The sequence below is a fragment of the Scatophagus argus genome, chromosome 2 (genome assembly GCF_020382885.2).
Source record: "Scatophagus argus isolate fScaArg1 chromosome 2, fScaArg1.pri, whole genome shotgun sequence".
NCBI lineage: Eukaryota > Metazoa > Chordata > Actinopteri > Scatophagidae > Scatophagus > Scatophagus argus.
Genome location: NC_058494.1, coordinates 28,679,708 through 28,691,544, shown reverse-complemented (window position 1 = coordinate 28,691,544; position 11,837 = coordinate 28,679,708). Strand labels below are relative to the sequence as shown.

General features: G+C 47.0%; 2 protein-coding genes and 1 long non-coding RNA gene across 6 annotated transcripts in view; 2 read left to right on the top strand and 1 right to left on the bottom strand.

The window, feature by feature from the left end:
• Window positions 1-11: 11 nt before the first annotated feature.
• Window positions 12-6,666, bottom strand: tmem178 (transmembrane protein 178). 3 transcript variants are annotated; one of them, XM_046378081.1, is made up of 4 exons: window positions 6,005-6,666; window positions 4,383-4,496; window positions 3,977-4,114; window positions 12-3,127 (listed from the first exon to the last, which is right to left on the bottom strand). In XM_046378081.1, exons 1-4 carry the CDS (start codon window positions 6,534-6,536, stop codon window positions 2,886-2,888), a joined length of 1,026 nt encoding a protein of 341 aa, XP_046234037.1. In that variant the 5' UTR covers window positions 6,537-6,666; the 3' UTR covers window positions 12-2,885. The 3 variants fall into 3 exon arrangements, with proteins under 3 accessions (XP_046234037.1, XP_046234051.1, XP_046234044.1); XM_046378095.1 differs by lacking the exon at window positions 6,005-6,666 and adding an exon at window positions 4,655-5,161; XM_046378088.1 differs by lacking the exon at window positions 12-3,127 and adding an exon at window positions 3,181-3,489.
• Window positions 4,381-5,291, top strand: LOC124053133. 2 transcript variants are annotated; one of them, XR_006842107.1, is made up of 3 exons: window positions 4,381-4,513; window positions 4,694-4,813; window positions 5,160-5,291. It is a non-coding gene; the product is annotated as an uncharacterized LOC124053133 (long non-coding RNA). The 2 variants fall into 2 exon arrangements; XR_006842106.1 differs by having other exon boundaries at window positions 4,381-4,522.
• Window positions 6,667-7,800: 1,134 nt separating the features above from the next.
• The window catches only part of LOC124053104 (mitogen-activated protein kinase kinase kinase kinase 3-like), a 28,016-nt gene continuing 23,979 nt past the window's right edge, over window positions 7,801-11,837 (top strand). Inside the window, exon 1 of the mRNA XM_046378071.1 lies at window positions 7,801-8,528. Coding sequence (XP_046234027.1) covers window positions 8,433-8,528 — 96 coding nt within the window. The 5' untranslated portion in view covers window positions 7,801-8,432. The remainder of the gene's footprint in view (window positions 8,529-11,837) is intronic.

The following is an 11,837-nucleotide window of genomic DNA, read 5'->3' as shown; positions in this document are numbered from 1 at the left end:
CACGTGTGAAAGAACACTGCAGAGAAGAAGAGAGTCAGTGTTTATATTGTTTATTTACAGCTGAACATCAGAAAAACTGAAGAGACGCTGAGTGTCCAGCAGAGGGCAGCACAGGATTTCAGACCATCAGGAGAACCATGAAATTTTCGAGGGGATTGGGAGGTTTCAGTGGGGTGGGGGTTGGAGGTTTTCCATGGGTGTTCAAAAGTACAGGGATTATATGATGGGGTAGTAAAGGCAGACTGGGGTTAGAGGAGGTTATGATGGGGCATCAGCAGCTTTTCATACCAAAGGGTGTAAAAGGGTCTCAGGGATTTAAAAGCGTAAAAGAGGGCTAGTGGGAGGTTTCAGAGGAAATAAGAGGATTTAATAGTTACAAAATTAATAATCATAATAATTCAGAACAAGCAGAAGGAGAATGATAGGTTAGCCTCTATCTGCCCAGACCTTCCATCCTCAAGCTACTCAGCAGATGACATGTGTGCCTAAACCCACGATCAGACAGGGTTTCCACTGCAGACACTGTAACTGTCACGCTGTTGAAAACCTACCGCAGAATGCATTACTGCCAGTATGACAACATACAAACTGCTAAGCTTTTTTTGGCAAAACAGGAGAGCTACTCTGGTTGTTCCAATTAACCAATGCACCGCATTCAAACTCCATCTCTGACACAGAATTAAGCACTTTTGTGGATACCAACCTCAAATTTTGATAATGGAAGGGTCGTGGAGGCTAAGGATACTGTACGGCTCATGTCCTATTCCTGTTGCCTTGGTCCAGCTGTGCAGGGTCTGAGAGAACTGGGGGAGGGAGAAGGTATTGAAGATTACAGGAGAGGTATGATGGGGTCTAACAAGGTACTGGAGGGACACTAGAAAATCTTAGAAGGAGGAGGATTTGAGAGGTTTAAGAGGACATTAGGGGGACTGGGGAGTTAAGATGGGTATGATGGTGTATCAGACTGTTTCAGAGGCAGAGAGAGGTCTTGGGGGTCTTGGATAGATGCTGACGATCAGAAATATCTGATGGAGGAATGTTAACGCCCCCATCAGACTGTACGATAAGCAAGGACAGAAACCTATCAGAGGATAAAGATGTGGCATCCATCCAGCCTGCTGCAGTATCTGTCACTGAGCTGAGGACCACCAAAGGAATTTTTGTGAACTCTGACTTCTAAATTCAACAAATAATAAAGCACCAAGCAGCAGCATTCAGTCAGTTACATGTTTGAACCTGGACTTCCGGTGTGTCAGAGGAAGACAAGGCAGTCAGTCTGAAGCAGGTCCAGTGTTCAGTGAGTAAAGGGACTGTAGTTGTTCTAAATGTTCCATGGGTTCTCCAGACATACGAGATGTTTCAACAGTTCAGTCCAGGTCAGAGTCGCAGTCTGTGGCTCAGCTCACAGGCAGATGGCTGAAAGCACTGAAACAAACAACTCAATAACATGGCTTCAACTCATCAGGTAAAGACACAAAACTTTTATATACACGTGTGTGTGTGTGTGTGTGAACTCTGCCATTCAAACCTTCAACAGATCCTGACACATCTTGTCATTATCAACGGGCTAACAGACGGAGAGCTAAAGGAGACACAGCAGAACCACGACCAGTTTGATGGTTCTCACCTCTGAGCTGCTTATACTTGACGCTGGTCACCTCACCTGTCCGTCAGACTGGATGATCACACACACAACACCACAAGGACGACCTTTTCTCTACAGATGCGACTCTGTCTAAAGAACTTTAAGTTAACTTTCTTGCTGTTGGTGACAGTTAGTTTAGATATTTCATTCACTATTATAAAGTTCAGGCTCACTGGATGATTGAAGTCATCAGGTGACCTGAAACTGGAATCAAACTTATCTCAAGCTGTTTCTGCACTCAGATCAGAACAAACCTTCTGTTAGGCCATGCAGGTTTGGATCATCAGGTTCAGCTGCAGCAGTCGAGTCTGAAGACTTTGTCCTCTCAGTCATCACTGTCTCTTTTATTGCACTGTTTTGGTCCAGATCTGGGTTGTGGAGGGCCAGGACCAGCTGTGGCCGTGTAGTGTACTCTGTGAGAACCACCGTAATACTGTCATGTTTTGTCCTCACAGTGTGAATTCGTTTTCAAGATTTTGGATGAGGACTGAGCTCTAATATCTGAGGCGAACGTCATGGCTGCAGGTTGACAGATGAGTAAAGGTGTGAAGGCAGCATGTGACGTTAACTTCAGCTAATCAGCTGATGTTCAACAGAATCTAAGCCCACATCCACACTGATTCTGGACCTGATCCTGGACCTGATCTGAATTCCGAGTACAGGGTGACTCTGAAACAGGAAGTAAACATCACTGAGCTGCGTCTCATTTCACACTTTCACTTCTTGTCCTGAACTGATTGATCTGTGATGTTGTGACACTCTATACTGCCTGGCCAATCAGAGAGAGGGAGTGAGGAAATTAAATGAAAACAGAAGCAGAAAAAAGGTTCTTACTGGCTACAGCGAATGATGTCACAGGGTACTGCAGTACACCTGTCCCTCACCTTTAAGATCTAAATAACCATGAAAGTGGTCGAAATTTTCTGCTGGTCTCAGTCTTGGCTGCTCGGTCTTAGACCTCAGCTGTGACATGTGTCCACATCATAAACACCAATGCAGTCCCTCAGCTGGGTCACTCATTTGTCTTACAAACACTTTGCATGAGATTGAAAGTGTGATCCATTGAAAACAGTTTGGAAACAGGTGTTGATCTCCAACAGCTCCAGCTGGACCCACTTCCAGTTTGTCCAAGACCCGGGTCACACAAACCTGGCACAGCCCAGTTCAATGAACCAGTTCACCAAATGTTGTCCGAGGTTTCAACCCCTCCTGCTTCTCTGTTTGACTGACAGCCGTCTTCTCAGACGGAGGACTCGCGAGCAGTTTTGGAGCGCAGAGCTCCAGCCCGCCTCAGGAAGGGGAAGGTGGTACCGAGACAGCCAGCAGCCACGGTCAGACCCAGACTGGCCCAGGCGCAGCAGATAGACCAGCCATAACCATGATCCACATCAGCCGGCAGACCGTAAATGAAGGGAGGGTTTCTGGAGAGATCGTAGGTCACACTGGCCGCATACGTACATAAGGAGATGGTGCAGAAAATCCCTGAAGAGACCAGATCAGAAACCAGATCAGAGACCAGAGATCAGTCCTTAGGAGCAGACTGATGTAACAGAGAGATATGAAGAAAATAAAAATCATGTGGACTGCAGTCAGAGTTTATTCCACCACTCGGTGTCTCTTGTTTGTTTCCGCCAGCTGCACCCTGCAGAGCTCTGAGGTGCTAAACTCTATACAGAACACTGAACCATCAACCTGAAGACCTGCATTCAGGTCTGACAGTTCAATTCAATTCAGTGTATTTATATAAAAGTTGCTTCATAACGCCATCCAGAGCCAGTCGAGACCAAACTCTTTACACTTCAGCCTGCCCCATAGTGAGGGAGACGTGGACATCACTTCAGTTCCTGGACAAATCAGAGAGAAATTCATCTGAATGTGATCTGTGATAAATACTGCTTGGATAGCGGTGATGTGAAGATGTTGAAGGAGATCTCCGCTGACACCATCTTGCTGGTATAAAAAGTTTATTACATGAAGCTCAGCATCAAATTAAGCACGTGCATGTGAGAGGATCCCAGCCAATATGGACCACTCTACTGAAACATCTCTATTCATCTATTTAGGTTGGTTGTTTTCATGGTTCCAAGGCAAAACATCTGGAACTCATCCAATGACCTCAGTCTTCCAAGAAACCGAGAAAAGGGGAGAAAAACGCCATCACCCAATGTAATAAATATCTAAACATGGACCATGCTGAACTGCAGACACTACAATACCAACAGACTAATCAATACAAGGCAGCACTGATTTCACACTGAGAAGCCAACAGACCTCACAGTCAGTCAGGACTCACCAGCAGGGGGAGACACACGTCAAACAATACACACACACCTGCCATGAGGAAGAGCAGCCCGGAGACGTGCTGCGTCAGACTCTCCTCCCAGAAGAAACCTACGGACGCCACGATGCTCCCACACAGCAGGACGGCCGCCGCCATGCCCAGAAAGCCTGCCGTGATGCGCCGCAGGTCTGAGACCACACACACACACACACACACACACACACACACAGCTGTCAGTAAGGAGGTAAATGAAGAAAGTGAGTGTTGCCCTGGTAACTGTCCCTCATACTGTTACATAATACTGTCATGTTTCCATGGCAACAAGCAGTGAAGAGAACAAGAAGGAAAATGATCATCTAGAAGATATAATCAATAACCCTAACCCTATCGTCTGAGATTAAATCACAGTAGAGTCTGACTGTGCGTGTGTGTGTGTGTGTGTGCGTGTTGACTCACGCAGCAGGTGCCACTCGTCCTGTTGGATGGTCCTGGTCAGGTTCAGAGGGATGTTCCTCAATCTGATTGGCTGGGAGAAGTGATACTTAACAGCCGTGCAGCGATCTGCAATACCTGCAGAGAAGAGACAGGTGAGACAGGTGAGTCGGGTGGGACAGGAGAGTCCAGTGAGACAGGTTCAGCCTGTTCAGTAAACAGCTGAATCATGTTAGTTTTGTAATTCCTTAACATAGTGTCCAGAAACCTAAACGTTTCAGAGACCTGTGACTCACCTGTGGCTCAGCGTCGTTTACCTGAGCTTATCATTCTAGACCCGACATGCGGACACAGCCAGACACCTTCAAGAACTGTTGCCAACAGGATGCCAGGAGGGACCTGGCGATATGAAGACCTGTTTGTGTTGGGATCGACTGATCTGATCTGAGCTCAGGGTAACGATCTGTAACACGGTGTAATGTGATTTGAGCAGACGTAATCTGATGTGTGGTAGGGATGTTAGCGGGTCCAGATCCTGTCTGTTCACCACTCTGACCTCTAGGTTTGAGCTGGGCTCGCTGCCAGACACTGCAGAGACACAAACTGCAGACGTCACGGTGACCGCCGACCAGTTTCTGCTGGTCGCTGCAGTCAGTCAGCTGATCCCAGAGCAGCCCAGTGAGCTGAATGCACACATCAGTTCACTAACACAGCTGTCCCATCTCAGGCCACATCCAACAGGAGCACAGCTCATCACTGTCCACACTAACCGTATCCAAATGCCTCACGTCTCATTCACAGGTGAGAAAACACCTGATGACATCACGATGAAGGTAAACCACAGACACGTCAGCAGTCAAGGCTGCTCAGCCAGCGTGTTAGCCGTTCCTGTCTGACAGCTCGCTAACAGCTTTAGTGACAGAGTGAGCGAGGGAAGACAGGTGCATACATAGAGACACGAGTAGGCGGTCCAATCAGATGACCGGATGGACTGCGACAGCCACAGGCACCAGGTGCTTTTCCTTTATTTGTCACAGTGTGTGATTTACTGATTGGTGTCAGCAGATTAAGAGAATTTCTAAAACATCACATAAAATAACATAGAGAACCTGAGCTGTGAGGCCGACATCTGCTGACAGAGCACCTGTCTCACCTGTGTGCACCTGAGACATCAGCTCACAGTCTGAACATGACCACATGATCTTCAACTGCTGAACTGCTGAACTATTCTGCGTTCTGTTACCCTGTTTTATTACCTTCCTGCGTTTCCACCACGAGTCATTACATACAACTTTAACCCTGCCTTCACATACAGCATCTGTACACACAGCCTCCACCTGCAGCACAGCCTCCACCTGCAGCACAGCCTCCACCTGCAGCACAGCCTCCACCTGCAGCACAGCCTCCACCTGCAGTAACCCTATCAATGATATTCTAATAATTATTACTGTACACTGGATACTTTCTGAGCTTCACTGTCGTGTTAATGCAGTGTTACCTGGATGTACATTGTGTGTATCTGTACTGCATCTACGTACATGTACGTGTGTGTATCGTGCAGTGTTCGGGTTTATTAATGTGTGTTATATGTATGTGTGCATGATGGATGTGACTGTGTGTGTGTGTGTGTGTGTGTGTGTTCTGACCCCGGTCGATCAGCTTGTCGATGTCCGGGTCCAGGCTCTTGAAGTAGCACTTCCTCCACAGGCCGGAGTGTGTGGAGAACAGCGGCCTGCCGCACTCGGTCTCCAGGATGCCCATCCCCAGGATGGCCCGCCAGTTCTCCAGCAGCTCCTCCTCTCTGCTGCCTACATGAACGGGCTTCATCAGCGCCACGTCCCGCTGCCGCGCTCCGCCGCTGCCGGTGTCCACCAGCGGCAGGTGGTAGATGGGCATCTCCCGGTTCTTCTGGTCGTTGGAGTCGGACCCGTGGCGGTCACAGTTGTCCTTGTGTCTGCGGGTGTCGGTCTCGTACCAGTGGTCGGTGGAGATGGCGGTGACCAGCAGCAGCAGGGATAACACGCTGAGCGCGAGGCTCACCGCGGACACGGTCACCGTCACCGGACGCGCTCTCTCCATGGTCGGGACATGGAAGGAGCCGCTTCCGGACCCGGTCCCGGAGCAACTCCCGCTGCTGGGGTTCTCTCGGTTCCCGCCGCTGGTTGCGTTACTGGGCATCTTGTGCTGCCATCCCCGCGCCCGTCAGCCGCTCCCCGTCTGCTCTCCGGAGCGCGTTGTCATGCCGACTGATGGACCGTCAGCACCGCGTCAAGGTGACGGCAGGTAACACGCAGCAGCACCGGAAGTGTGCTGAGTCAGCCTTCACAACAAAACATATTTTTCTTCAAGGATTCAAGGAGCTTTATTGTCATTTCAGACTTTAGACTTTAGGTCAGGAGTAATCACTGAACTGTAGGCACAGAATAGACTAACATGTTATTTTTTCTTTTATAACAGGACAGCACATCAGATACACATAAGAGCTGAGAAACAGGACATATGGAGCAGACAACCCTGAAAGTGACGAGAGTAAAATAAATTCGTGGCTAAAATTCAGCAGGTAGAGACAATTCTTGTCTGTAAAGTCAGCGAGGGTCACAAGATGTGTCTGATTTGATTCTGAGCCACCATCATGTAAATCCCACACACTGCCTCCAAAGGAACACCTTTAGTTATACTAATACAACTACTATTAATAAAAATAATAAGAACAACTGGTTTATAATGAGTGAAAGTGCAAGGTTGCTGATGGTTTTGATGAAGTCTCAAGGATGTGAAGAACAAAGATGCTGAATGTTTGAGACGAACATGTTTAATTTAAATGGACAGACTCAGCGGCCTCTGTGAGTGTTTCTGATATGAGTTTATTATATACAAAATATATAAAAGATGTCACAATAAAGCAGATCTTCAGCATAACATGAAGACAACAAATTAAATGTTGTCCACCAGAGAAGTCCAGACTGAGTGTCTCCTTCATTTCAGTCTGTAAAAACACACAGAAAATTGCATTTTTTTGTTCCTTGAAGACATTTGACTTGTGCATAAATGAGATCAGAATCAGAATCAGAATCAGAATTCCTTTATTAATCCCTGGAGGGAAATTCTTGTTTCTACAGACAATTGCACATGCGGTATTCCCGACCAAGAAAGGAGAAAAGTGCAGAGTATAAAAATAGGATAAACAAAAACTGAAATCTCAAGTACAGGTATTTACAAAAACTGTATTCAAAATTTTTTTTAAGAAAATTTAAAAATACAGGTATGTACAATGTGTAAAAGTAGCCAATATGTATGTACATTGTACACAGATGAAGCGTGTGGCTCAGGAACATTATTATAATCAATATGTCCTAATGTTGGATTTAACAGGACAATTTCATATCAAAAGAAGTGACTGTAAGAATCAATTTCACAACAAACCCCCTGACGCGTTTCGTCATTGAGTCTTATTGTGGAAAACAGAAACAGGAAGTGGAGATATGGTATCGCAGCGTGTGATTTGACAGTGTGGCGTTGGGTGTGGACTCTCTCCCCTGCTGTTTGCCTGTGTCTCTCTGTTCACAGCTCTGCACACCGACACTGATTACTAATGATGATGATGATTATGTAAGAATGAAGGGTCAAACTCATGCAGCGTTCACGTGTGTTTGGAATGCAGCAGTGGCAGCATTCAGAACGTAAAGCCGCACCGTGCTGCCTTCAAGGTCTCTTCACAGTCATGTGCAGAATAGTTAATGTGGTCAAATGTTTGTTTCTCAGACAGCAGCAGTTTAGCCACACAGAATGTCACCGCTGTTACCGCTTTGTTCAGCCAAGTGTGACACACACCAGGTTTGCAGAAATTAACAGAGAGCAAACAAAGTTTTCAAAAATGTTCATAGAGTTTGTTCTTCAAAAGTCCCACTATCCATAAAGGTATCTTCATCCTCACAGTCAGTCCCAGCGCGCATGCGCAGGATTCGCGGAAGAAGTCATGTTAGAGTTGTGTTGACGGCGTCTGTTCTGTGTCCGTTAGCCCGGGTCGGTCCGGGTCAAAGTGTTCGACTTGCTTGGGTCTGAACAGTCGGGAAGATGAGCTGCTGTCCGGACATCTCCCGCAGGAACCCGCAGGACGACTTCCAGCTGATCCAGCGGGTCGGCAGCGGGACGTACGGTGACGTCTACAAGGTACAGTCGGCGACGTCACAGACTGCGTATTGACCCTGTGTTAGCTTAGCAGCTGGTTAGCTCTGGACCAGGACACGGTTTGAACGTCACGTGCAGGCGTGTGTGAGATGATCAATAAGTGATCAGTTTTGACATGACGTCAGCTTAGGTTTAAAGTATCAAACTGCTGATTTCCGCTTTCTAGTTTGAGTTGGTTTGGATCAGAGTGAGGCTACCTGGTCAGAGAGCCAATGGGGACAGAGCAGGTGGTCACGTGGTCACACACTGTGTTGTGGCTCTGCGTTTTTACATGTTATAGGCATGTGAATGTCCTGGCCTGGAAAATCCTTGGATACTGACTGATAGATGGTTTGGAGAGTGTGTCTCTCAAATGTGAAATTAATCAGAACAGTTACACACATGGACGGAGGTGTGTCTCCACTGTCATGTCTGAGAGAGAATGTCACAATCAGAATCAGAATTCCTTTGTTCTTACAGACATCTTACAGACATTCCCGACCAAGAAAGGTGAAAAGTGAAGAGTATTAAAATAGGATAAACAAAACAAGATAAGTGTAAATCGAAAATCTAAAAGTACAGGTATTTACATAAATCTAAAATCTCAAAGTACAGGTATTTACAATGTGTTCACATTTTTTAAAAAAATTGAAAAATACAGGTATGTACATGTGTAAAAAAACAATATATACATTGTATTTATAAAGTGAATAAAGTGAAGTGAAAAGGCAGTTTTTCCTCCAAGTGCTGCTCAAGGGGGAATGTTGGGCTCTCTCTATTTTACAATTTAATTAAAGAGTTTGGTCTCGACCTGCTCAAATTGGAAAGTGTCATGAGATAACTTTTGTTGTGAATTGGCGCTATATAAATAGACTGAATTGAATTGAATTGAATTGAATTGACTGTGGGTCTGGGTCTGGTCTCTGGGTCCTCTGCGCTGATCAGGGATCAGTCCAGCCGACAGTGAGCCTGTGTTCATGATGAGCTATGTCCTTTTTGCTGCTGACGAGGTGTCCCTCATGGGGACACATGGCTCGTCTTGTCTCCCAGGCCTGTTTCACTGTCTCTCTGGTGGTTTTAGTTTGTTGTAATATTTGTCTCTGGCGCCTCAGTGCAGGTTGTGAAAAACCTGCTGTTCATAAAGCTGCATGTGCAGACGTTTCTGAAGTCGCTGCCGCGGTTTTTCTGTGTTTACTGCAGTAATTATAAAAACATGATTGGGTGTCAGCCGCTCTGTGGTTTCTTTACAGACGGTTTCCAGAGCACAAACTCGGTTTCATACAAAACTCTGTTGTGATTCATGACAAATCATGTTCACCTAATGAAGCCGGCGAGTGAACGAGTCTGTAGAGAATCACAGCAGGAAGCTCAAACGGTGCATTAACAACACAACACGAGGTCAGTGAACGTGACGGGACAAACTTCAGTTCGAACTGAAGTGGCTGTGTGGGCTGAAAACAACATGTCAAAACCAAAAGTCTTCATCCTGTGCACCGCTTATTTATCTGAATCCCTCGTACTGTCCGTCTCATCTCCTCCAAGTCTCTGGCCCTGAAATGTCTCCAAGAAATGTTTGCAAAAACCGGTCACAGCAGGTTTCACAGCGTTCGTCACTCTGTGTAGCCCTGACGCCTGATGAAGACACAGCTCGTTCTGTAGGACAGGGACTGTTTCAGAGGACGAGTCTGGGGGTGCTGGTCTGAACGAGCCTTGTGACCTGTGACGATGTGGTTATGGTGCCGCGATGAGCCAGTCCTCCATCCCGTCCCCCTGAATGTGTGGAAGTGCAGCCTGTGGTTTGAATGACAAACTGAGACCTGGTCGAAGTCTTGGGGGCTTTGGGTGCAGAGACCATCAGTGTGGTTCGTTCGTGTGCGTTGCCCTTTATAGAGCCACGAGCCTCGTTTGTCTTAAAAGTGTCTTTAATAAAAGATAAACATTTTTTTGTTGTTTGTAAGTCACACACCTGTGGCCTGACAGGTGTCCTCACTGTGGGCCCCAGGGGGCCCCAGCTGAAAGGGGAATCACTGATTTCCCTGCATTGTGGCAGATGTGATGGAGTTCATCCACCTTCTGTGGTGAAACGCCGTCAGCTGGCATGCCTGCGGTCTCTGATGTCCTCTTCTGTGACATGTGGACTAATGAGGGTTCAGTCTGGAAGATCACAGAAACGGTGGAGGACCCTGAAAGCAACATGTGTGATCCAGTGGACAAAGAGGACAAAGACAAAAAGACAGTGTGAGCGTCTTGCAGCTGCAGTGAACAGCAGGAGGACAACTGGTCCTACCTCAGAATTCAGATGCAGGAGCAGCTATCTTCCTGCTGTCTTCCTGCTGACTAACACTGACTGGAGATCAGCTCACACCTTCAAATGAACGCACAGTTCATAAAGCCGAACTACTGAAGACTGGACCGTCTGTCTCTCTGACTGACTAATTGACTGACTGTCTGTCTGTCTGTCTCTTGGTGTGGCGGTCAGGATGAGATATGTCCTGTGTCCTTGGCGTCCTGGTGACTGAGGCCTCATGGGAAATCTCAGGTGACTGCATCTGTCATCCTCAAAGAGACGAAGCTGAACGTGATGGCAGAAAAAAACGAAAGTTTGTCCATTAAGTTGATCAATAATTCAACAGCGTCCCTGCTGGCTTCTGCTGCTTCCTGTAACACGAGCCTTTCCCCCCCCCCCCCTCCTCACCCTCTGCAACCTCCAGGATCACCCTGGAGTCTCCCACCTTGACTTTGACATCTCTGATTGGCTATCAGGACATTCACAGCATCATCAATCAGTGTGCTGATCAGTTTCTCAATGAGTGATTGATTATCAGTCTGTTAAAGATAATCAGCAGCAACTGTGATCGTGTACACCAATCACATACATGTGAGGTCACATGGCCGGTCGGTGACTTTGTACCCATCGTCATGACAGCAGACCACATTCTGACTGTAGGGTCACGACTGAAGCGGCGTGTTCGCCTGATGGGAGTGGAGAGATCACGCCTGGAGAGATCAGTACATTTTACGTCACACTTTTGTCCAAAGCTCCTGACACTAAGTGCATTGAAACCACATGGAAGCAAGAACCCGGGACTGTGAAGTAAAACACCTGGTGCTGCGCTGCAGGTGCATGAACGTGTTTTCAAAGATACGAGACAGAAAAACTCAGTCCAGTTTTTAGCCTGCAGTGACTCTCAAGGAGGCGTCAGAGTGAATGAACTGCAGTCGATTCAAAGCTCAGAGGTCGCTGGTTTGAATCTCACACAGGTGTGTCGTATTGACTCGACGTGTGGTCGCTGATCACTCGGTGCTCTGAGG